The 24,647-nt window shown below is 54.5% G+C and overlaps 5 protein-coding genes across 5 annotated transcripts; 3 read left to right on the top strand and 2 right to left on the bottom strand.

Annotated features, from left to right (window-relative positions):
• Nucleotides 1-4,471: 4,471 nt before the first annotated feature.
• On the top strand, nucleotides 4,472-6,386 carry NCS57_00149500 (RING-type domain-containing protein; the record flags this gene model as incomplete). The annotated part of the gene is made up of 3 exons (XM_053051558.1): nucleotides 4,472-4,569; nucleotides 4,597-4,675; nucleotides 4,767-6,386. 3 exons carry the CDS (start codon nucleotides 4,472-4,474, stop codon nucleotides 6,384-6,386), a joined length of 1,797 nt encoding a protein of 598 aa, XP_052920073.1.
• An 832-nt stretch (nucleotides 6,387-7,218) lies between these two features.
• NCS57_00149400 (uncharacterized protein) lies at nucleotides 7,219-9,006 on the bottom strand (the record flags this gene model as incomplete). The annotated part of the gene is made up of 1 exon (XM_053051557.1): nucleotides 7,219-9,006. One exon carries the CDS (start codon nucleotides 9,004-9,006, stop codon nucleotides 7,219-7,221), a length of 1,788 nt encoding a protein of 595 aa, XP_052920072.1.
• A 1,252-nt stretch (nucleotides 9,007-10,258) lies between these two features.
• Nucleotides 10,259-12,489, bottom strand: NCS57_00149300 (uncharacterized protein; the record flags this gene model as incomplete). The annotated part of the gene is made up of 4 exons (XM_053051556.1): nucleotides 10,259-11,138; nucleotides 11,193-11,209; nucleotides 11,266-11,526; nucleotides 11,575-12,489. The coding sequence occupies 4 exons, from the start codon at nucleotides 12,487-12,489 to the stop codon at nucleotides 10,259-10,261; spliced, it is 2,073 nt and encodes a 690-aa protein (XP_052920071.1).
• A 1,642-nt stretch (nucleotides 12,490-14,131) lies between these two features.
• On the top strand, nucleotides 14,132-15,535 carry NCS57_00149200 (Peroxisomal biogenesis factor 2; the record flags this gene model as incomplete). The annotated part of the gene is made up of 1 exon (XM_053051555.1): nucleotides 14,132-15,535. The coding sequence occupies exon 1, from the start codon at nucleotides 14,222-14,224 to the stop codon at nucleotides 15,533-15,535; it is 1,314 nt and encodes a 437-aa protein (XP_052920070.1). The 5' UTR covers nucleotides 14,132-14,221.
• A 586-nt stretch (nucleotides 15,536-16,121) lies between these two features.
• On the top strand, nucleotides 16,122-18,097 carry NCS57_00149100 (uncharacterized protein; the record flags this gene model as incomplete). The annotated part of the gene is made up of 3 exons (XM_053051554.1): nucleotides 16,122-16,538; nucleotides 16,602-17,461; nucleotides 17,533-18,097. The coding sequence occupies 3 exons, from the start codon at nucleotides 16,122-16,124 to the stop codon at nucleotides 18,095-18,097; spliced, it is 1,842 nt and encodes a 613-aa protein (XP_052920069.1).
• Nucleotides 18,098-24,647: the final 6,550 nt, after the last annotated feature.

The raw sequence follows: 24,647 nt of genomic DNA, 5'->3' as shown, positions 1-24,647 counted from the left end.
CGCTTGCCGTGGGCGGCAGAGGCTTGCAGCTGAAAGAAATCCCGCGTGATGGATGTATTTTTCCTTGCTTGTAGAAACGCAAACCTCGACTTTCATCTCACAAGCAAGAGAGTCCTCAACTCCTAACTATGATGCTCTTGGAGAGACAATACTAGATGGTGGTGAGATGGAGTCTAAACGGCCATGACCATGGATACCATTATCCGAGGTTACGGATCCTGCCCATCAAGTCAAGTCAAGCCTTATCTCTGCATCCGCTGAGCAGCGTTGATAGGCTCTTGAGGCAGTACAGAGCGGTAAGCCTGCGCAACGACTCCGCACATGCTTTTGGAGAACTTGAACCAGATCCCTGTGTCTCGGCCCAAAACGGGCAATGAGAAAACGTTCAGCAGCAACAGAGCACATATTCGTTGACACGACTCGCGAAGATGACGGGAGACGTGCCACGTGCAGCCCACGTCATTTGCTGGTCAAAGACAACAAGAGGACGATGATCAAACTTGTGCCCGACGTCACAGACCGGTGGTTTCATTTGCTGCAAGGAGCGAGGGTCTTGTCTTGCCCTCCTCTTGCGACAGAGTGAACCAGAGGCTGGCTGTATCAATGGATACAGCGACCAAGTATCCTTACCGACTCAGGCTGTCCAATTTGCAGGCTTCTATACGCAGAGAAAGCGACGCAAGACTGTACCAAACGCAACACCTGAAAGAAATCGCAGCTTGTCCACGGCCAACGTTCCGCTCCTTTGATTACGTCAAGTGGCGCAGCACCAAGGTCTTCTGAGTCTGAGCTCGAACCGAAAGCTCTGCAAGCTCTCCAGCGGGAAGGGCAGATCTCATCCATCGTTGGCTGGAATGCGAGATCTCTACTCATCCGGGTGGAGAGGTAGAGGGAAGAGAGACAGTGCCTCTTGTCAGAAACAATCTGAGCACAGCGCCTGGCTTTGTGCATTGGTCTGAGTCTCAGTTACATAAACCTCAGTCCAGCTAGCCTGTTGAAGGGCTCGCAATGTGAGCCCACGAGGCAAGCAAGCAAGCACGGCAAGTTGACTCCGTGCTGCCGTGTCGACATTGTGCTCACTCTCTTCTCCATTCCCATGCAGCTCCCGCCTGCTCATAGGGCTCACGGGCTGATCTAGGCTCTCCGGTGCTTGAACTTCGTTGAAGATCCAGTGATCTACACCTCAGGATGTGCCGTCTTGCCGGGTTGGCGCATGCTTTGTCGCAGCCACAGGCTACTCATGCCTCGCCGTACAGTGCAACTTCACTAACTGCCCATCAATCCGGTGTCATCGTGTCGGCGGCAGCTACTGGAGATCTGCGAGCCTCGAGAATGGCTTCCGTCAAACGCTTGCCTTCTAGACGGCCAAGACTGGGCTCTCGGACAGTGGGTTGCAGCGCTTGTGCCGCCCGCATGCACCGATGCCATGTGCGGGCTAAAATGGCTGAAATCCAGACAACGGGACCTGGGAAAACCAAGCGACAGGGGAGGGGTGGGTGGTATGGTCGCTTTCCATTCAGCAGTAAGCCAGTCAGTATCGCCCAGCGACATGACACTGTGAACCGACCCTTGTTCCGCGTACAAGGTCGCAAGGCCCCGAGGATCAAGGGTCTCTGCATCCGCAGAGATTGTCAGCGTTTCTGATGTGACTGCTGAACACCGGACTGCCAATCCCCGCAGGGCTCGACATTGCCATCGACGGATCAGCCATCAACTCCACAACCCTTGGATCAGCCCTCGTCAGTCAGCAGGCAGTGTTGATCAATGAGTCCTATGGAGACGAGAGATGAGGCTCCTGGGACGTCCGGCTCGCGACGAAGCGTCAAGGCTGTGGCTCAAGGGTTCGCGTAAACGCGTTTATGCCGCGCCCCTGGTCATCACGACTTGGTGGGCTGGCGCCGCTGGAACGTCTCGAACAGACAAGCTTTTGGGCACAGAGCTTGGCAGAAGTGCAGATCCGATTCGGTTTGGATCCCTATCCAAGTCGTTTCAATTCCATTCTCCTCAATGTCAACTCATTACTCCTTGGCGTGTTGAAGACTGCAAAGGCCTGTTTTCCCTGCCTCATCTGAAAGATACGGGATTGTCTCTTGAGAACGAACGGAACAGGGCCGTGTCCGAAGCATCCATCCCAATTCGAGTCCAGCTGAGGCGCCACCGATCCTTTGTTGCCAAAATACCCCACTCGCTGAATCGACGAGCTCCGTCTCAGGTTGCAACGAGCCGTAAGCTCCATGACAGCTCCAATGTTATCAGCAGCCAAAGCAATGGCTTTTCTCGAGTGATCCAGGTGCTAAAAACACACAAATGTGCAAAGGAAAGGTCAGGGTTCGAATTGTTGGGTGGCAACAGGCATCAGGCACATCCCAGTGACGAAGATCCCTGAAACCAGAGATAAAAAAGAGAGAAAGAGAGACCGGATGGAGTCGTATTGCGGGCCGTATGACCTAATCTGACCAAGTGACGCTCAACAAGCTTTTGGTTCGTGGGGAAGTTTGCATTTAGTGGATTCTGATGGTTGACTCCCCTTGTTTGAAGTTGATGCTGGCTGGTCTGATGCTGTGACGGGAGAGGGGAGAGAGCTGACAAGCTCGGGCCTCGGAACTCCCGCCGCCCATACCTTCCAAGATGGATCTCTCTTCTGTACCTGCCGATGTAGGTTCTTGATCAAGTTGCTTGGCAGGAGCCAAAACGAACCTCCCGTCATGTTCAAGGGTCCGTTAAAGTGGTTTCTGTTCTGTTTATATCTCGTCAATCTACAAATGGATGTTTCTGTGAATGCGAGTATTATGGGTCGACTGCGAAAGCGAAAGCGGCTGCGATAGCGGCCCTCTCATGGCGTTGGCTCCCGTCTCCGACATCACCTCACTCGGTATTATTCCCGGCCACCTAAGTGCCATGGCCAGAACTCGTCCGGTTTGGACTCACATGCTCCCCGCTATCGGCGTTTTTACAACATTGCCCGTGTCGTGACAATCATTACACACAATGCCCAACAGCAGGCCAAGCTGGTGATACTCTGGGAAGCGTTCAGCACCAAGAGTTCCAAGCTCTCGGTTCCGCCAGAGGATCCCGGCTTGGCGCCAATTGCTGCCGCCGCCATCACTTTCTTTTTTTGCCCTGTTCCTGCAACTGAAAGATGTGCTGGGAGTTGGTTGATTTGCATCTCAGAGAGTCGTCACCGTCAAGATCGTGCGCGGTTCGAGGTCTCGATCCTTGGCTCTGCACTCGGCGTGCCTGGACTGTGCCTGGACTCGTTGGTCTCTCGCAGAATCTTTCGCTTTCTTGCTCACAGACAGACTATTATCTCCTTGGTTAATAGCAACACCTTGCCCCTTCTCAGATTCCATTCCTCTCCTGTTCCTACAGAACTGTGCTCTCAAGGCGATAACTGGATTCGGACTGGTCGGCCTCATCCAGACACAACCCCTGCCCTGCGAACTGGCCCTGTGTCATCTTATTCTCACTCCCCTATCGGCTCTCACCCCCAAACGCGCCACCAACAACAGACCCCATTCACACTCCACCTCCAATTCCCGGGCTTTACGTACCACCTGCCATCTTTTCACAGCCGGGCAGCAGCAGGAAGCAGACCAGACCAGGCCAGGTCACTGCAGGCGGGCAGGCAGGGCGTCTCGTCTCCATGAATCGTTGCCCCCTCCCCTCTCCTCTCTCTTTGGCGTCGGCCGGTAGCATCTCCCCATCCCCCAAAACGCTCACTTGGGGCGCTGCTCCTCCCTTTCGCGTTGCGTTGCGTGTGTCTCCTTCTCCACCCACTCAGGTTGCTCTCCACGGTTCTAAACTCCACCAGCGCCATCCCATCCATCCACTCACTCGCTCACTCCCTCCTTCCTCGCAAGACGCAAGTCTCCCGTCTCTGTCAGTCAAGAGCGACCAGCAAGCAAGCCCATTTCCAGTGCCCGGACCATTTCCACTCCCACTCTCGCTTGTCTCTTTCGTTCTTTCCCTCCCCCAGAAGCCCCAAATCGTCCGCTCCTGCCTCTTTGCTCAATCTCAATTCTCGCTCCCGCAAATTCCTCCGTACCTTATCACCCCGTCATCTTGTCTTCACCACCAACCATCACCTGTCAACCTGGCCGCTGCTTCAATTCTGCGCGGTCGGTGTCCGCCATATCATGCCTACAATTCCATGATTGAATATGTTTTAGAAGCATGTGTAAGTCCTCGTCTCCTTTCTTGGTCTTGTCGTCTTGTCCTCGCTCTTTCCCGCCCTACCCGAACGGTCTCCGTCCCCTTCCGTTCCTGCTCCTCATCCGCTCCTGCGGGTTGAGGGCCAAGAAGCCTCCCATCCTACCCCAGTCTTGGCATCCCACGAACTGAACTGACAGTCGCCCAGCGCTCACCGAGATACGAAATGCCGTGTATGTCCCTCTAGGTTACCGTTGATTTCTTTTGTCGCGAATCCCTTCGCTGTCGTTGCTGTATCCGTCCTGTCTCGCCTATCATCACCATGTCGTCGACTCCCCTCACGCAGACCACTCCTCCCACGGTTGTCGCCTCTGCCGCCACGACCTCGCGACACCGGGACAGAAATCTCTCGTCACCCTCGTGCGCATGTCGCTGACTTTATATCAGCCTCCTGTTTAGCAATCCAGTATGGAGCGGCGCCAGTACGGTCCCGTCGACAATCATCAGAAACCTTACGGCTCTCTCGGTGCGTTCACCGCCCTTGACTCGACCCCCAAGTCGCTCACATCGAGGCAATCCCTCGCTTCGACTGGTTTCGACTAACATCCCACGAGCAGAAGCAGATGGCATATGAGGAGCGCATCACCAGCAACATCACCACCCTGACCTCAACCAATGCCGATTCACGCCAGAGCATTTCTGGCCTCCTCTATGTCCCAGACCTCGACGGCTATCCCGAATGTGACCAACAACAGTACGAATTCATACCCGAAAATGTGACACGACGAGAAAACCTACCTCCCACAAATTACAACCTCATCGCTCTCGCTCCTTGGTTCAGCATCGACTGCACTCTATCCTACCTCGCATCTGCGCGTCTCGACCCCATTCGCGCCTTCATCTTCTACAAACCCAACAATTCGTCAAATAAACCCCAAGATGCAGACTCGCCTGTGTGGAATTTGGAGGACGGCGGGGCTTGGAGGAATGCCAACAAATATCCCATATATGCCGTCTCAGGAAGGGAAGGTCAAGGTATCATGCAACAGCTGAGTCTTTATTCAGGCCGCATCGATGACGTTCCCTACGGAAGCGAGATCAACAAGCTCTACGGCCCAAATCCAAAAGACTACGTTCGAATATGGACCGAGCTCTCGCTGCACGATGAGTCGGATATGCCAGCTCTCTGGGCCTTTTTCTTGATCGTCATCGGTGCTCTCCTGGCCATCATTGCCTTCGTCTCGGTTACCATGCACCTAGTTCAACGGCGACGTCGAATATCTCTCAAGCGAAGAGTCGAAACCGGCGAGGTAGACCTTGAGGCAATGGGTATCAAGCGCCTAACAGTGCCGGCCACTCATGTACGCGGATTCCCTCTGTTCACATACAATGCAGACCCCGAGTCGATGGCCGCTCCTCCTACCCCCTCGTCTACCCGCCGTCTACGAAGCAGCCGGGGACTCGATCAGCGCAGCATCCGCTCCGGTGCCAGCGTCCGGAGCAAGCGATCCAGTATCGGCGTCAATGGCGACAATGCTGCTACCAACTTCCAGCCAAGCTGTCATATCTGTCTCGCCAATTTCGACCATCGAGTAACCATTATCCGAGAGCTTCCCTGTGGACACATCTTTCATCCGGAGTGTATCGATGAGTTTCTGTTGCAAAACAGTTCTCTTTGTCCCATGTGCAAGCATTGCATGCTGCCAAGAGGCTACAGCCCCAAAATCACGAACGGCATGGTTCGTCGCGAACGTGCCTTGCGGCGGTTACGGGAACGGGTCGACCTTGAGGATTTGTCGGAAGGATCAACAGAAAATACCAAGATCAGAGACTGGGGCAAACGGCTTTTCCGAACCTCGACATCTCCCACTCGACCTGTCTCTTCGCCTTTAGTCTCCCTGAAGCTAGGAAAGTTCAGACGACGTCCCGCAGAAGACACAACAGCGGAGGTGTCAGAACACTCGGATACGCCACCAGCGCCTTCGTCAACCGCCTCCCAACCTGAGGAGCCCGAAGCGACCACGCGTCCTCCTGCTACAGCCAAGGCCACGAAGCCAAGACGATCGAGACCTCGGGCTTTGAACCTACTACCGACACAACCAGAAAATTCCGAGTTGATCACACCAACAGTAGGACGCGCAAGTCCCTCCTCATTCGCTCGACAGCGTATGCGCGAAATTGCAGCCAAAAATGCACCCTTTGACGACCCCGATTCTCAAAGGGCAATATGTGAGTAACCGACATTTTCAAAGCATCTTGGGTCAACAATTAACAGACAATGTAGGGCTTCGTGCAATTTCAAAAGTTTTTCCTGGATATTTCTAACACAATTCGGGGACGACACTGGGACTTAGATGGCATCTCGCATTGCATTTACTTGGGACAAAGCATGGCATTGGCGTTTATGGGATTGGCAGGCATTTTTGTTGGATATTGGGCCATACCACGGAAGGGGACTATTCTACGACTACTATTCACGAGGGGTTTGGGTGTATTGGGTTAACTTTATTTGAACACGGCGTCAGGCGGGCTGATACGACAACCATGGTCTTGGTTATATATAAGGGGTCCGGCGGCTGAAGCAATGACGATGGGGTTCTGAGCGTCATGTAGATATCTTGTCCATGGAGATGGGCTATTTGTGAGCATGGCTGCCCTCGCTCGTGAGGTAGCAGTGATGTGTACCAAGATGTTGGATTGGTAACTGCGGCAAGGTGTCAGTCAGTGTTGAGACGATATCCTTGGGCGCATTGAGTACAAAGAAGCAAATGAACATGGCCTGCTCAACGAATGATGGTAAAGTCACCAGAGTGCCGCAGCTGAATGTGACAAAATTCGCCTCTATGTTATCCATGGCTACTAATATGTTTCTCTGATACCCAAATCAGGTCGAGGTTCTGGTATCATCCATCATGTGCAAAAACGCCCAAACACTCCAACGCCGCTCAACCCAGTGGTGATTACAAAGTCAATCATATGTCCTGTCCGTCTTGATTCCATTCCTTTGTCGTTCATTCCTTCATTATCCATGGATGCTTCATCTTCATATCCCCTCCACATCGCTCATTCTCATGTTCCTTGCCCCCCAAGCAGCCGTTCGTCAGGCACTCCGACCCTGGCCAGGGCGTCACGAACGCGGTCGTCCTCTGCGGCGCGGATCCTCTTTCTGGCATCCTCGAGGCGCTCGACGCCGAGGTCGATGGTCGCAATGTGCACGCTGAGCGGCAGGGGCGCCACACCGCCGGCCCCGTAACGCAGCAGCTCGGGCTGTGCGACGGCGTCCCTCAGGTCGCCGAGCCCCTGCTGTATGCTCTCGAGCTCGAGGATGAGGGCGCTCACCTGTGCGACGGCGGTTGTGCGCTGGTCGTCGACCTGACGCAGGAGGGCGATCTGGCGAGAGACGCGGGCGGCCCCGTTCGTGGTGATGCCGACGAGGTTCCAGAGGCTCCGGAGGGAGTCGCGCTGCTCTTCGGCGTCGATCGACGAGAGGGTTGTAATCTCGTAAATTCTATTTAGGTAGTCTTCTGCCTGTGTGAAGAGGCGGAGGACGGCCTGGGCTTCGAGGATCAACGCCGCGATTCGGTTCGAGACTTGAGCTGTGTGCTCGATATATTTGTCAAGGAGCATGCGCTCGTTGAACATGTGGTCGCTGGTGGGTTGGAAAGGGTGGAAGAGCCACGAGGCCCAGCTGACAAAGGGGGAAGTGGACGAGAGGGAGCTCGAAGACTCCTCTGATGGAGCCAGAGTGTCGATATAGCGAGACGTCCAACGGTTGATACTGATGATTGCGTCGACGGATGAACCAACGTGCGTGTTGAACTTTTGCAGGTCCGTGGCCGACTGACGAGCTGTGTCGATATAACCGTCGAACTCAAGGACAAGCTCTTCACGTCTCGAAACATCGCTGTGCCGAATAAGAGTGCGCAGGTCTCTTATGGCCATTTCGGAGCGCTTCATCTCAAAGGGGAGCGACACGCCGTCGGCACTCTTCTCCAGCACCTGCTCAAACTTGGACTGCACGTCCATGAGTTGGTCAAACTCGACGTGCGACGCTCCAGTTTCGGGCGTCACGATGGTGTCCAGGGAAGGACAGAACGGAAGCCCGAACATGGAGAGACCGGGGATCCGGCACAGTGGGGAGAGTGACGCCGCGATGGAGCGTGTTGCCATGTTCTGTGCGATAATAAGGCCGCCGAAGCAGAGGTAGATGGCGAGGAGAAGCGCGAGCGGTCGTTGGGCATATCGGAAGGCGAGGGCGAAGATTCCCGTGAACCAGCGGAGTACATTATACAGCGCCGGAGGTATGGATCCCGCGATCTGGCTCCCGACGGCTGGAGGCGTTCCCCGATGTTGACGGCGATAACGGTAATACTCTTCTTCGGCAGCTCTGTGTCTTTCTCGGATATTCCTGTGCTTGGATGGGCTTCCTGTTAGGGGGTTTCCCCGTCTTCTCACGCCTTGATCGCCCGCATATCCTATACCCAATCCCCTGACCGTTCTCTCGCTCCTGACGCTTCCTGTTGCGTCGGTTGCCACATCTATCTGCGGCATATGAAACTCGGGATCGGGCGATCTGATTACGGGATCACCGGTTGCGCTCACGCTGGCCCGAGACAAACTCGGACGAAACGGCTCTCTCAGAATGTCGCGCTCGTCGACGCCAAAGTCGCGGATGCTGTCCTGCGAGCCGAAGCTGATATCTCCTTGCGAAAACGGCTGTGAGGGTATGCCACCTGAGGAAATAGGCGGAGACGAAGAGTCAGCCAGCGACGGGAGGATGCTCGTGTCGAAGCTGTCGTTTTCGCCCTCGACGACGCGCCACGAGTCCTCGGGCCGGAGCTCGCGCCGTCGCGTCATGGTTGCTGCTGACACGAGCAGGTGTGGCCGACGCTGTCGCGGAGGGTAGCAGATACTGGTGAGAGGCTGCGCGAGGCTCCGGGTCGCATCGAACAGTGGAAAGGTGGGCGGCGAAGTGGTGTTGATATAGCCGAAACGGGTGGTGCAAATGGCGAATCGCAAGTCGGTTTTAAATGCCGTAAATCTAGGCACGATGAGTCATCGGCCTGAAAAGCGCAATTTCGGTAGAGCGCATTCACAGCGTGAATATCAAAACAGGCGTGCTCGGTGCCTGGCGGTGAATGGGGCGGTAAATAATCGACCTGAGGTTGTCGCGATGAGTGAATGATGTAAGAGCAGGCGGCCATGGACGCTATCAAAGGCCAAGGCTCCCCTCCTCTTAACGTTGGTGGGGACGGAAGGATCCCTGCATGGCCATGAGCTCTAGCGCCCGCCAATCGATCCTTTAATAATGAGGTGGGGGTGGAGGCTGACAGGGTCCCGTGCCCGAGCATTCCATTTCATTATCGTGAGTGTAGGGTAGGCGAACTTCTTTGGCTTCAAAGTAGATGACTGAGGGGCAGTAACTATATGTACCAGACAAGCAACAGTATAAAGAAATATATTCGTTATCAAATCGGAACCTGAGATATGCAAAGACTTAATTTCTTTCATGTAGGTAATCCACTGCTTTCCTCTTGAGACAAAGGTTCTGCTATTATTCTGCGTGTAACTCTAAGCACCATGACCAACCAACGCCATATCAATTACCCAACTCTGCATTCCATCAGCTTTGATCCAATCTTTATCCTCTGTCTTGCCCCTAGCCTACGTGCATGCCACATAAGAACCCCAGTGAAATCCAACATCCGGTTCAGTCTCAGAACCCTGTGAATTTCCAGATCCATACCAAAGACAGAACTCCACCCAAAAAACTTGGCTCAGTCACGACAACCAACACTCATGCATCCTACCTTGATTCAATGCCATACAAACAAAAGAACATGGCGGAGATGAAACTGAAACACTTATCAACTTAAATGACTGCCTGGATGTGAGTTTGAACAGAAAAAAACACACTAGTAATCAAAGCCATGGCTGAACTCACAACAATGAATATTTGCAATTTGGATCCAATAACCCACATATCCATCCATTACACAAAAAGAAATACCCTGCAATCTACTAGCAGTAGTAAGTATTGACCCAAACTATCACTGACTTAGAAAAAACTCCCATGTCTGGCCCTTTCCCTCGCTCCTGGCTCTCTCCCCTAAAACCACTGGTCCTCAGTCTTCACATATGACATCGGCATCCCTGGATGAGTTTCCATATCCGAGGGCCCCGGTTCCGCCGGAGGGAAAGGTGCCGCCGGAATAGCATCCATGCCCATCGTAACCTCCTCAGCCTTTGGGAATGGAGTGGCCTCTGTACCCAGTGTTGCCTCATCAGTTTCCGGGAATGATGTAACCTCTGTACCTAGTGTCATATTCTCCATCATTGGAAGCGGAGCAGTTTCCATGCTAAGCGTCATCTCCCCAGGGCCCGAGGGTGGAACACCATGCACCTCCAGTGTTGGCTCCTCAGTTGTTGCTTCCACATTCGTAGCTTGTGGTTGTACCTGTGCCCAAGCATCCATCTGATCCATCGTCGCAAATACTGGAGGCGCAAACTCGCTGGGTGGATCTTCCTCGTCCATACTAGGCGAGTCGAGCATATCGGGCTCAGCAGCCTCGATAATATCTGCTGCCTCCCTCATTGCTTCTTCAATCTCTTCTGAGACTGCTTTCGACCTGGGCCAGAATTTTCCCGCATTTCTTAGCACACTCACCAAAAGCGAGATCTTGACCTTGTAAACCGGCCGCCCCTGTCCATAGAGCAAGGCATCGAAAAGTGGTAGAGCAGCCCGCTCAAGGCCCAAGATGCAAGATGGAGAAAGTTTCTCTGGTGGGAGATGGAGGTTGAACAATGACACGAGGTGTAGTGATGCCTGAACAGCTGCTGATCCAGGCAGCCGAGCGTTGGACCCCATGGCCACGCTTGCAGGAGGGGAAGGCGAACTGCTGAGCACAGAGAAACCCTTGTTGGCAACCTCTCGAGCGCCGTCCTGAGGCTTCACGCCCTTGTAGTGGAGTTGCATCCGAATCTGAAGACTTTTCAATAGTTAGCACCAGTCTGATAACCTAGAATGCTGTGATTTGACATACCCATAAGCAACCCCTAGCTGCAGGTCATCCACCATCAGCTCCTGTCCAATAATTTTAGAGTATATCTACTTACCGCGTGGTACAATATCATGTCAACCGTACCATCTGTGTCGACAATATCTTTCTTCCACTGAGGCATCTGCAATATCCACGACTCGACTCGAAGGTTTGCATTGTCCATGGCCTCTGAAAATGCCACCTCCCCAACATTGAGGAGAGGCACAACACATGAGCCACAGATGCGAATCAGGTCCACAAAATATGCCCATGAAGAGTATTGTCTCGAGGGTCCCGCCTTGTCGTAGTCCTCCAGAGTTACTGGAATTGGAATTTCCTGTCGACATGTTAGTCTACGAGGCACACAATGAATGGCACTACTGACACCCGATTCATATTCCCACTCTTCGCATGGAAGTTCTGTTGTTGCCTCCGTATGGTAGAGTTGCCAATGACCAAGATGTTCCCGGACTGTCCTCAGTGATCCCTGTGTATACAACGCCCAGTATGTTCTTCGATACGATTCGGCCAGAATAGGGTCCTCCTCCGCATCGGCGAAGCTCTTGTGTTGGAGCCCTAGCCTAAGAGCCAGGTCACGGGTCCGGTCAAACCACAGACTGCAGTAGTCGTCATGTTTCTCTCCAAAGGCAGCAATGCACATGCATAGTAGCGCTTGGACAGACCAGACTGTCTCGGGCAACTCCCCTGAAGCCATCTCGTAGGCGTCATTGCGTAGTGATGTGCTGTCCACGTTGTCGGCATACTTGGATCCCACGTAGAGAATCATAGTCATGGTGAACTTGAAGTCATCTGGAATTGTCTCAATGAGGCGACTGAGAGTCTTCTTCGGGGGCAACCAGGAGTGGGTGGGGTGGAAATTGGTGTAGTAAAGGTCGAACAGACCCTTAACGGCACGAGGATTCTGTGCCTCTCGGTGTGTCCAGCCAGCAGGGAGTCTCTGGATGACATGGGAGGGGATATCGAAGCCCGGAAAGTTGGGTGATGGCGTGCTGTCGGATGCTTCATCTCGGTCGGCCTTCATGGCCTTCTCCTTCATCCTCATCCGCTTGTTTGGATCTCGGATTCCTCGGCGTGATTCGGCATAGACGCACTTCCTCGCGTCGTTCTTACATCGGAAGCAAGCTGGAAGGACTCCATCGCACCGAGTGTGCTTTTGGCGGCACTGAACGCAGGCCAGAGAAGCACGATGTTTCGCTCGAGAACGCACCGCACCGGCTCGCAACTGAACCGGCTGGGGTTCAGACGCAGCTGAAACGTCGTTTTGAGATGGACTTGCCATGGTTTGACCGACACGCCGAATCGCGCGGATGAGAGACGAGAAAGAAGTTCAAGGATGAGCAAGACTCTTTGTTGGGTCTTCCCAACAAGCGGGCCAGATACGGGAAGGGTGTCACAAGGCGGCAAACTGGGGAATGTTTGTCGAATCAACAGACAGCCGGAGCAAGTCCGCGTCCCTGCTCACCAACACTCTGGGTTAGAAGCACATTCTATAAGGGAAGGAGGGAAACAAAGGGGGCATTGCCGTATGGCCCTGATACTGTTAAATGCTGCCGGCCCAGGTAATCGAGGTGACACGAAGAGGAGCTGATCGTCACCGTCAAGCAAAAGCAATTCCCAAGATGTGAGATGTGATTGGGAGCAAAGGAGCAGAGTTGCATTCAAATCTCAGAACAATAGCCCAGGGCTGATTCTAAGAACCGAGTTGGCTGGTCTGGTCGTTGTGTGGCTTGGATTTGGGTTCTCGGTCAAAGGCTGGGGGCTGAATCTGTCAAAAACGGCAGGCCGCATTTCCACGTTGCCAGGCTGTGGAGGGGAGGCATACGCCATCTCTGGTAGCTGAGACAGTCGGCTCATCGAGAGCCCGGTTTGTTGGTCGTGCCAGTTGCTGGCCATCTCGAGGTTCAGGGGAGAAGGGCAATGGCCCACCACGCAAAGCGTCCCGTAATTACCATCTTGGTACGGTATGCTTCGTGTTGAATTCCTTGCCGAGACACTGTGTGGTGTCGAAGAATGTGCCCCCTCTTCCTCACGCAAGGTGATGTTTAAGGCTGCCAGTGAGTATGAGGGCTCTGAGACATGTTTGAAGCCTGGATCAACATCACTCAACGCGGCCACTCGGCGCGGGCCTTGGACATCTCCCGCCCAGACAGTGGGCTGAGAAGGAGTTTCCCAAAGCGGCCGACTTGTCTCAAATACTTGCGCAGCTGCGCTCTGATTGTTTGCTCAGGTTGAAAAGGTATCCACCGACGAGTTCTCGCCTGGTCACCGGTCTCCTCAAGGAGGGATTCTGGGTGCCAAGCTAAGCCAGCAGTGCAAACATGCAGTAGCCTGCTGCTGCCGAGAGAGCATTGATAATGTACTTGGTGTCGATTGCCGGCGGCAATCGTGAGTGTCCCCAGACCCAGGCTTCTGGGACTCTGCTCCATGCAAACAGATGGGACTTGGGGATTGTCCAAGCGCCCTCCCTCTCTGCTCATTCATTGACGAAAACGGCCATCGCCAAGGGTATTCACACTGGTAATACCCGAAGCCGGGTTCCTGGCTCGATGGGGATCCGAAGACGAAAGCGTCGATGTCGATGTTGTTGAATGAAAGACAGTTCTATTCCAGAACGATTAGAATGGAGTTCTGGAAAGACCAGTCCCTACTAAGGAGGTTCTGCGTTGCAACTGCCTTTTCCGTGACCTTCTCGTTGCGGCAAGTGGCCCCGGCCGATTTCGCGGGGAGGACAGGAGGGACCGAGCGCCGGAGCCCACTGGCCTGGCAGGCACGCGAAAAACGCAGCTTCCCCAGCCGACAACACCTCGGCTTCCCAGTGGAGGTCTGTTAGACAGCCGCTTAGCTCTGTCGTCATGTGGCTCCGCCCAACCCCGGAGAGCTGACAAGGAGAGTCTGGCGCGTTTTCCCTTTCGCTTCCATGTGACATTCTCCTTGGCCAAAACTTCGACTGTTCAACACCTCGAAACTCCAACACACGCGCTTTAAACGACCGCTCCCATGCTACCGACCCGATGACCGATTCAAGCTTCGTCCAAGCGCAGCGCCGCGTAGCTGCGCGCCGCCAGGCCCGTGAGGCCGAAGCCACAGCCCGTATCGCTGCGCAACGGCAATCTTCCCGAACCCGATCCAGCCTCGAGCGCTTACCCTTCCCCCTCGGCCGCATCGGATCTGCCTGGGACGCGATATCGACGAGAGAGGGTACGCGACCTGCTTTTCGTGTGGGACAGGTTGACGCCGAATTGCTTGACGTGGAGTTGTTGGATATCCTCAAAGACCAAGTTTGCGAAGGCCTCAAATACTTTGGTGGAGGACATCTTCACGATGACTGGTCGGCCGAGATCATGCTGGCCCTCAGGGCAGTGTTGTTTAAGCTCACCGTCTGGGACCACGATGCGACGTACGGCGCGGCTCTTCAGAACCTCAAATACACGGATGCCAGGAGAGAGGGACCCATCCTCAAGGCCCCCTCCAAGGCGCAAAAATCGCTTTACGGGTTGGTGACAGTATTTGGGAATTACGCCTGGACAAGATGGGAGGATTGGCTGCTGGAACACGACGATGGATACGATGAGCCCAGCCCGCGAGTGAAGCGGCTCTCGCGGTTGACATCCACCCTCTCGACTGTCCATTCAGCTGCCGCATGCGTCTCCTTCCTTATCTTTCTGCTGCACGGCCGATATCGAACGCTCCTCGATAGAGTTTTACGGATGAGGCTTGCGCCACCCACTAGCCAGGTCAGCCGAGAGGTCTCGTTTGAGTATCTCAATCGACAACTTGTCTGGCACGCCTTTACTGAGTTTCTACTCTTTGTGCTGCCTTTGATTGGTATTCAGCGATGGCGGCGATGGCTGACCCGGACATGGCGAAAAACCAAGGACATCATTAGGACAGGCCCAGAAGAGGGCAGCAAGTCCAATGGAGAATATGCATTCCTCCCCGAGAGGACATGCGCCATCTGTTACCAGGACCAGAACGACACTGCGACTTCAGAAACAGAGATCCTGGCGGCGGCAGCCTCCAGCGGTGTTATCGGTTCAGCCCAAACGGATATCACCAACCCATACGAAACGATTCCTTGCGGCTGTGTGTACTGTTTTGTGTGCTTGGCAACCCGCCTGGAGCGAGAGGAGGGAGAGGGCTGGACATGCCTGCGATGCGGTGAGCATGTCAGAGAATGCAAGCCTTGGAGCGGTGACTTGCTGGAGCCGTCGAAGCACAACTCAGCAAAGACGGTGGCATTTTCGGATGATATTGCCGGGGGCGTGCTTGTAGATGAGAAGGATGAGGACTCCTTAGTTGAGAGTCTGAGTACATCCTCGGACTGAGCGATATGGTGTTGCCAGATGCGCAAGATGTACATATATGCATATAAAAACACTGTAGTTCTTGTAATACTTACCCATGGATATTGGGCATGCGATTTATCAAAATGCCTCTTTTACAGGATGGATCTGACCCCGTGGCCTGCGCAAGAAACTTATTTTGACGAGAGGCTTGATATCAAGATTCAGCTCGAGGTCCCGAGCAAGGGTCCAGCCCCTGCAACGCTGGCCTATCGTTCACGCACTCACTCCACTGAAGCCCGCTGATCTCTAGCGTCTGGGGGCGCGCGTCATGGCAGGAGATTGGACCCTTGTTTTTGCTTATTATCAGCCGAGAGATAGAGACGGGCCTGACCGACATCCTGGATGCCAACCAATCTACCCAACAATTGGCCAAAAACAACACCAACGACGCGATACTAATTCTCTCATCCTTGACTCTTGGATTCAATTCTTGGGCATTGCACGATTATATGACGACTCGATAATACTAAATCTTAATCGAAACGACAAACGTCCACTCATGATATAACAACCCTCCGACATCGATGTAGTCCGGCCGCAATCCGCCCTCCCTCGACGACATCCCATGCCCAGCTTCTTCCAGTTCACGCAGGGCTCCGAGTCGCGCGTCCGCCCAAACGACTCGACTCCGCTTCTAGGCCGGTTCCGCGCCGTGCCCCCGCGCCCGGGCGTTGTACCGCGGCGGCCCAGCCAGCTCGGCCTCTTATCGAGCACCGCCGCCTTTGACGGCCGCGGCAGCGTCCACATTCTCGGCTACGGCGCCGTCCCCAGTAGTGCTGTCGCCGCAGAGCTCGCGCACATCGATGACGCCGGGAGCACCACCAGCAGCGACGGGCTCGAGGATGAGAGGACCGCGTGGGAGCGCGCCTGGCAGCGGTGGGTGCTGGATATCTGGGTCGACCCGAGGCAATCGGCCGTGAAGAGGGTCGTGGACAAGTGGTGGAGCAGATATGGGTTTCTGGTCTTGATGCCGGCCTTGTTGGTACGTTGAAATGGCCTCTGTAAAGGGCGAGGCTTGGGACTGACTGGACCGACATGAAAAAAGGCCGTGGCTTGGTGTTCTATACCCTTCCCGCAATACTCCCTTCGACGAGATCACGACTATGACGACGATGACGATCTGCCTCACGAACCCAAGGCGCCTGGTCACGGAGCAGCGCGAGTCCAGGTCAACTTTTGGTTCTTCCTCTTCGTCTACTATGGCTTCTACAACCTCACCGCCCTCATCTGGATCACAAAGGTCTTTAACCTCTACAGTCTCAACTGGTGGCCGCAATCTCTCGGCTTCCCACTCACCGTCTTTCTCATCGCCATTCTGTCCATCGCCCTACCCATACCGATATATATGAACAGTGCGACCCGCTTCCTCACCGTTCACAACACGGCATGGATCTCGTGGACCTTCATCATTATGGCCATGCCCGTCGCCATCGCCTTTCTCATCCTCACCACCAACGAGCGCCACATTGGCCTCCGCCATTCACTCTCCGAGACACAGCGCATCTTTACTACGTCCTGGTGGACCGGAGAACCGGAGTCATTGTCGGGCAGGGACCGCCGGCGCCGTAATGTCTCCGCCGACCTGTTCGACACGGACATGCTCCGGGTCGAGCCGGAGCTGCGACCGCAAGGCGTTAGGATGCGTCGACTCTGGCTGCCGGCGAGCTTTGTACGATTTCTGTGGTTCTGCGTGGCCTTGTTCATTGGCTTGATGGCTTACGTGATTGGAGAGGCGTATGCTGAGATCTACCTGCGGACTCTTCCACATAACAACTTGGAGACAGTTGTCTATGTCTATGGCTGGGTCGCGACAGTGCATCTCCTTGACGCATTGACGGGTTGGGTGTTGGGCATCCGTGAGGGCGAGCGTGTAGGGAGCTATCCCCTCAGCTGGGTCTTTAAACTGTAAGTCTACAACTGCCAAGGCTTGAGAGATAGCCTTTGCCTCCAACGCCCCAGCTAACACGACGAATCAGATACTTTATGTTGACCTATCAGACATACGTCCGCTCTCTCTATGCACGCCTGCGTTCGCCAACCCAGTTCGTCATCCTCCAGGTCCTCTCATCGACAAGCCTGGTGGTTATCACTCCCATCATGATGACCTCTTTGATGCACAAGATTCTCTGTATCTTGGGCCTTAACGGGCAAAGCTACGGATCTTACCAAAAGCTCCAGGCTCGCAACGTCTTCATCCGCTTCCTGGCCGAGAATGTGTCCATGGCTACGTTCCTAGGCAGCATCCTTGTGCTGCACTTTGGCGCTAACAAGGACGTCTACCCATACTTTGCCTTTGACACCGAGGGTGAGCCTTACAACTTCAACGTCACCTTTTACGCCTCTACGGTGACGTGGGCATGCGAGCTGGTGGCGAGTATCGTTGTGCGGGGTCTTATCCGTGTCTTCTTCCACATCGACGTCGGCTTAGAGGGGAAGCTAGACCTTGCCGTCTGGCCGGAGCTGATGCCGACGTGCGTCGCGGTCATGCTGCACGTGTTGCAGAACATGCTCTTCTCCATCATTCGATTGCAGTTCCGCTGAGTGGAGCAAGATCGGCCTCGCGGAGCCAAGGTCATCATTCAGGGGCTAGATCCAGGAACCATGAGGTAGAGGGCCGGAACGGGCCGAGTGATGCCGAGGTGCCGCTCTCTAGACGGATACTGTAGAGGCCACGCGTTGTGCTGCTAAGAGATGGTTGCAGAGCCGGCCAGAGAGTTTGGGCGGCTTGGGGCTCTTGTTGGAGACGTTGGCTCATTGGTTGCAGCCAGTTGTTGGCTTTCGATGTTTGTTGCAGGACAGCGATTCGCGCATGATGCATGGTTTGTTTGGCTTTCTTGACGTTAGAATGTGAGCTGCGCTTGGGACGCAGACAGATACCCGCTAGAACGTTTCTAGAGAGTTGTCGTTTCTTTTTCCTCATCTTTAGCATTGTTAGATACCACATGTTCCCACCGGCCAAGACCGTTAATAGAGTCTGAAGTTAATTACTGTCACGCAAATCAACAGAGACGAGTTTCAACTCATGTGTGGTATGCGTTGGGTCCATATCGACTGGAGGGCGTTGATATAGAGTTTCCCCGCCAAAACTCTTGGTTCTCAACATCAATTGATGTGCGTTATGGGTTGACGAAACTTATGCGCATAATCAACTGAGGGGCACTGGAGCTGGGATTTGCAGACCTGACAGCATACCCCCCGAGCTGCCACATTTCTCACGAAACTCGGATCATGTTTGCTGGGCTGAGCTGATAATCAGAGGTTTCCATGTCTCGTGGTGGATATGCCTCGAGAAACTCGATACTGGTGAGAGAAATGGCGACATGGCAACAGAACCATGCTGGTCAGTTGGTTCAACTCGTCGAGCGTTTGAACAATAGCAGGGCCATTTCCTAAAAGGTCCAGTCGCATGCGATCTGAGTTGATAATTGATCTGTTGCTGGGTCATGGCTGTTGGGTGCCTGTACGAATGTCATGCTGGCACAGCGGCCCCATATATCCATGCTTGGTAGGGGGATCCATGGCATCATCGCTCATCGGAGAAGATGGGGACGCTTGTATCGAAGCTTGGGACTGTACGGCCCGGACAAACGCCACCAGGCATGATGACTACGACGCGACTGCGGCTAATGCAAGCCCCGGCGGCCGTCTTCTTGACGGAAGAGTGCTACAAACAGCGGTCAAAACTCCGCTGTTATCAATGACCGGTCAACCAGTGTAAAAGAGGGCAGATGACGCTGTGATGGACGAGCAGCCGGTCAGAGGTTTCTGGAGGGGAGAATATGCAAGACATTGGACGAAGGGCTGGGGGAACATGGTGGCACAGCAGGGAGAGGGAGTCACGACAGATGGATAAAGCTAAGGGTGGGTGAGACGAACAAGGCAATGGGCTCCGGCATGGCCAGAGACACACACAGAAGCAGAGAAGCCGATGCAGAAGCGGGCTGCGGCGCGGGTGCAGACGCACAAGCAAGCAGGAGCAGCAGATCCAAACGCAGACGCAGACGCATCAGAGTTCTGCAGGGTGGTGAGAGTGAGGAGCTAGCAGCCGGGACCAGGGCTGGAGCAAAGGTTGCAACACCATTACGGACTGGTCATACATGAGTGGCCATGATTCGCAGCAACGCCTTTGCGAGCCTCAAGAACCCACCCCGGCCGAGCTGACGAGGTCATCTTGAACCCTCCTGCTGAATGCCTTGGAGGGCTCTAATCTGGGCGGGCTGGTGGACAGACGGCTAAAGAGAACCATGCGACGCGCATGCAATGTCATGCGCGTGAACGCGAAGGTACCTGGCCCGTCCATATGTGCGTGCCTCATCGTCGGGATCCATATCGGGTTGCAGAGTCTCAGATATCAACAGCCTGGTGGAGTCGCGCCAGAGTCAGTCAGAGGATCGCGGGCTGATTGTCACAGGGAACCTGCCCAGTAGATAGCATCAGAACACTGCGAGTGATTTGCCGACAAAACAGGGGTGCTTCTAGCTTGCCAGAGCGATGGTCGGAGAAGCCTGATGAGTCGAGCGAGCCTGGCAGCCTGGCCGTCGGTTTTGGCCGCGATGGACTCATCGAGATGAGCTCTTCGTCACGTCTGGAATGGAGAAGACTGCCCAGGGTCCACTGCGTTTGTACGTCTCCTCCGGAGGAAGGCAGTTTGTGTAGACCGAACCTCTCCACTGTTGCAACTCGGCCGGACGACTTTGTCGCCTCCATGTAGGTATGGACTGATGCAGGGGAATTTGATGCCGCACAGTTGCAACCCAAGTCGCACCAAGCTGCACTCACTGGTGGAGCGTCGTGGATCGTTTGGGGAAGCCCTCGCAGAGTGGGAGGGTACTCATTGCTGGGAAACACGGGCTTCCGAGTGAAGAGTCATACATACCCTCCCATTCGTGACAGGCACATGTACTGTACTGTAGGTATTCTGTCGGCATCGCCAGGGTGCGTGTGCTTGGGCGCCTCCCGCTCTGAAACAAGACCCACGAGCCAGGGCCAGCAAGGTTAATCATCTTGGTCTTATTGTCTCATGCCGAGGCGCATTATCCGCTGATTAGAAGACGGGTTGCTCTTGCTGGCGAGCAAGTTTCTCAGCTCAGAAACGGAACCAAATAGAGGGCCGAGGCGATAAAGAAAGGCTCCGACCAGTCCAGGGCTTGGATGCACCATGGAACGATGGCTTGTCGCCGGGCTGCATGCTGCATGGGTTTATCGCGCCCAAGGCTGGACAACGGCAACGCAGTGGGCACCGAGGCGTCAGCGGAGCAGGTGGATAACCAGAGTCGATTGAAGGAGTGGACAGAGAGTGCGCAGTCTGAGTGGATGGTGTGGATATCCATGAGGAGTTGGCTGGATCAATGGGCAACAGAAATTGGCGACTTGGACGCTCCAACAACATGACTGTCAGATCTAACGAGCGACTATGAGAACTCTAAAACTCTTCGCTTATGCCGACAAGCATGATGATGGCGTGAAGATGGAGATCTATTGGAGGATGAAAGGAAACAAAGAGCCGAGGAGAGTTGTCGACTATCCATTGGAGATAATAGTAGGAAGGCACGCATGTCGCATAACTACCTAAGGTAAGTACAGTATTATCGGACCATGAAGCCCCAGCGCAGGAAGGAACCGAGGACGGCAGGCGCCCGACGGACGCACCTTCCGTTAATTGAGGAGCCTCCCCGCGGGATGGATGGGGACGAAACTGACATTTTACAGGGACCAGATCAGTTGAAAAAAAAAAAAAAAAAAAAAAGGTGAGAGTCCAGCGTAATAAGTGTAGTAGTCCAAAGGAGGAATCCGTCACAGCTGCCTGAGAAAAAGGAAAGAAACTTGCCCAGGTCCTGAGGTTGGTATGTTCCATCGTCAAGTCTCCGGCTCTTCAAAGACGTTTCCCAAAGAGGCAGTTCACCGTTTCGCTCTGATATTAATCCCTGGCCTTTTTCGACTCCTTCTCCGGCACCAAGGATTTTGTCCATTTCACACTCCCCCAAGGAAGCCGAGAGAATTTGTCATTGACGCTGCCTTGCTTGGATATGTACGACGTCGTCATTTCAAGTGAGAAGTCGTAATGGATGATGGTGAAATGTCAAGCTCAGCCATGGCCACCAAGCTGTGAAGTGGGGAGCTGGCTGCGGCCATGGATGCCAGACATGGGACTATAAGCGCCAAGTACCAGCCAAGTATCCATTCTGAACAGCAGCAGAGCACCGACGCTCTTGAATCGTACCTCATATCATGGCTGGCTGGTGATCCGCCGGGCTTGGAAGCTGGCATACTACGGCACGCCCTTGCATGGATACCTATCTCACCCCGAGTCGTGCCTCATCAGTCTCGCTCCCCCTTTACGCCTGGCTTCTCCCATGAGCCGGCTGCTCTCGTCTGGGTATTTCGAGCTCTCCCCGAGCTCTCGCCGTGCATGCCCGTGTGGCTGTGCCGCCCTGGTAGATTGAACCGGGAACCCGGGGATAGGGAACCAGGCACACACGCCAGGGGAGCATGGCGATCGCATGGCCTTGATGGGCTGCTGAGGAAATAAAATAGCGAGGCCCAAATCGACCGGAGCACCTGAATCCCATCACAAAGATCCCAGTTTGTTTCCCAGGCCAGGGGTAGAGGCACGTTTGGGGTTGGGATTGGGCCAGAGTCATGGGCAATCTCCATCTCGCCGTCCATCCATGGCCCGCCGCTGGCTAACGTGTATCCGCTCCGGCAAATCCATAGTGAAGAATTCTAGCGCCCTTTTGAGCATCCACCTTGCTCACGGCGGGAGGGCAGTAATTTTGCTCGGCACCAGGACGAGGGCGTTGTGTCTTGATACGTGTATCAGGTCCGAAGAGCAATCTGACACTCGAGACCAGCGCACGTGTGCCCTGCTTGAACACGGGTGCAGACCCTCCCAGATACCACCCTTTGGAAACATCATTGGATCTTGCAATTGCATAGATAGGTCCCTACAGATATTAATAGACAGACCCAGGACCGGAAACCCAGTAGCCGGCGGCGGCACTGGGGTAATTAGGGGTAACGGGATGAGAATGACACAGTCCCTTAGTTAATTATCGACATGCGCATGTGGGAAAATTTTTCGAAATAGAAGGATAGAAGGAAAAAACAAAGACCAACCAAAACCCAACGGGGTCCATTTGGTGGCGGTTGAGTGCTGCACCGGGCTGGGGCTGGTCCCGCGATCTGTATACCTTGACGGTACGCAGGCCACACGCACGGAGTAGCGCCGGAGGCCAGCCCGGGGTCTCACGGCGTCTCACGGCTCACGCACCCGACTCGCGCCGTGCGCCATTCAGTCGCTGCCTCCGGGCTGATGCCGAACCCGCTGCTCCCTCTCGCCATCATGCATTCATGGAATGGATGGATGGATGGCATCTTGACCCCAAGCCAAACCAAACAAGCACACGTATACGATACGAGCCGGGCACGTATGTGAAATTCGTCACGGCATCCAGTATTGGCCTGTGTGAAAACGCCATTACTTCATCCGTGGGTCGATCGATGTCGGGGCCAGGACGGGGTCGGACCCAATGGGAGAATTTCCTAGGGGGTCAACTTGGAGCTTACATAGCAATGGATCTAATATTGGCATATCCCAAAGGCGGGCAGGCAAGTGATGGGAGAAGGCCAGATGCAAGCCGCCCCAAAGGGAGCAGCATGCAGTGACTGTGGGTAAGAAATGGCGTTTGACAGATCAGAACCGTCGTCAAGTCGACTGCCGTCTTTGTTTACAAGGGTAGTTAGCTGGAGGTTCCGTCGGCCATGATGTGGTTCGCTCCTGGTCTATTGCACAACGTGCTGCATTTGCTGCCACTGTCACGGTTTGTGGACGCAGCCACTGTCTCTCGCCAGGTGTGTGATATGACCCCAGTGCTTGGACTCCATGGCACCCTTCATGCTAGGCATTCATTCACGCACGGGGTAGTAGCAGGTGCTCACCAAGCCATGCAAGACGGTTGTTCTGTGTTACCGATATATCCGCAGTTGTACGACACACGAACAAGGCCAAGTTACACCTTTTCCACGTAGTCCCTTGTGTTGGTGACCCGGATAGTCTCCGATGCAAACAACCAGAGTAATCTTACACGGAGAATAGTACCTTGGAAGCTTCGGTCTATCCTCCAGCATGCAACCTCAACAACGCTCCCATACCGCTACGTCCACACCGACTCTCTGGAATTCTCATCAGTCTTGTTCCTTGATCGATGCGCTCCATGCTTATCCGCTGGCGCTGGTGAACCAAGCTCCAGTAATAAGATAGCAAAGTATGAGTTATTAGTAAAGTACCTGCCCATGTACCTAGCAAAGTACTTCCCCATCGGGATGCAGTCGAGCAAGACCAGAGTCTTAGGCACTGCTGGGGCTGCCTGGAGCGTGCTAGCATTGACCACAAGACGGTCATTGCCCACCGCCCTCCGACCAGCCGCATCCAATCTGTCCCGTAAATTCATCGCTGCCGATGTCCCCAGTCTAGGGAAAAAGGTGGAAAAAGGAAGGAAAAAAAAGTTGTCCAGCCCAAAAAATTTTCCCCCTCCTCCACCTTGCAGCTTCCCATTACACCCCTGGTAGCCTCGCTGCACTTCCCTGTCGGGTTTCCCCTCCCCCTCGCTCCCAATCGCTCAATCGCTCCTGCCATTCCCCCACCAAACCTCGCACGCCCAAGCACCACCTGTGGTCCTGCACCCCTCCTTCCTCATCCCGTCGCCATTGCCTGTCCGTCCGTCGTACCTTCCCCTTCCCTGCCCCGGCGTTGACTTGTCCGGGCTGCCTGCTGCTTTCGAATTGTACCTGCCTGCTACATCTGCTGCCCGTCAGGTACGAAATCTCGACCAAGTACCTTGCGGATACGGAGCACGTACCTCGTTCGTACTTTCCTCCCGTCTGCTCAGTCCTTCTTCCGACCACCGACCAAAAACCAAACCACACTCCCTCCTCCTTGTGCCTGGCAACCGGCCTCCGCTCGCCCTTTCCCAACCTGTATCCCTCGTCTCTTTTCTCTCTCTCCCCTTCCTTCCTTTTTCCTTCCTCCCTCCTTCACTCCTTCTTCTCTCCCCCTCCTCTCCCTTCCTCTTCTCTTCTTCCTCTCTCCACA

The sequence above is a fragment of the Fusarium keratoplasticum genome, chromosome 1 (assembly GCF_025433545.1).
Source record: "Fusarium keratoplasticum isolate Fu6.1 chromosome 1, whole genome shotgun sequence".
Classification (NCBI taxonomy): domain Eukaryota; kingdom Fungi; phylum Ascomycota; class Sordariomycetes; order Hypocreales; family Nectriaceae; genus Fusarium; species Fusarium keratoplasticum.
Note: the sequence above shows the minus strand (reverse complement) of the source record. Positions and strands in the feature narration are given on the sequence as shown.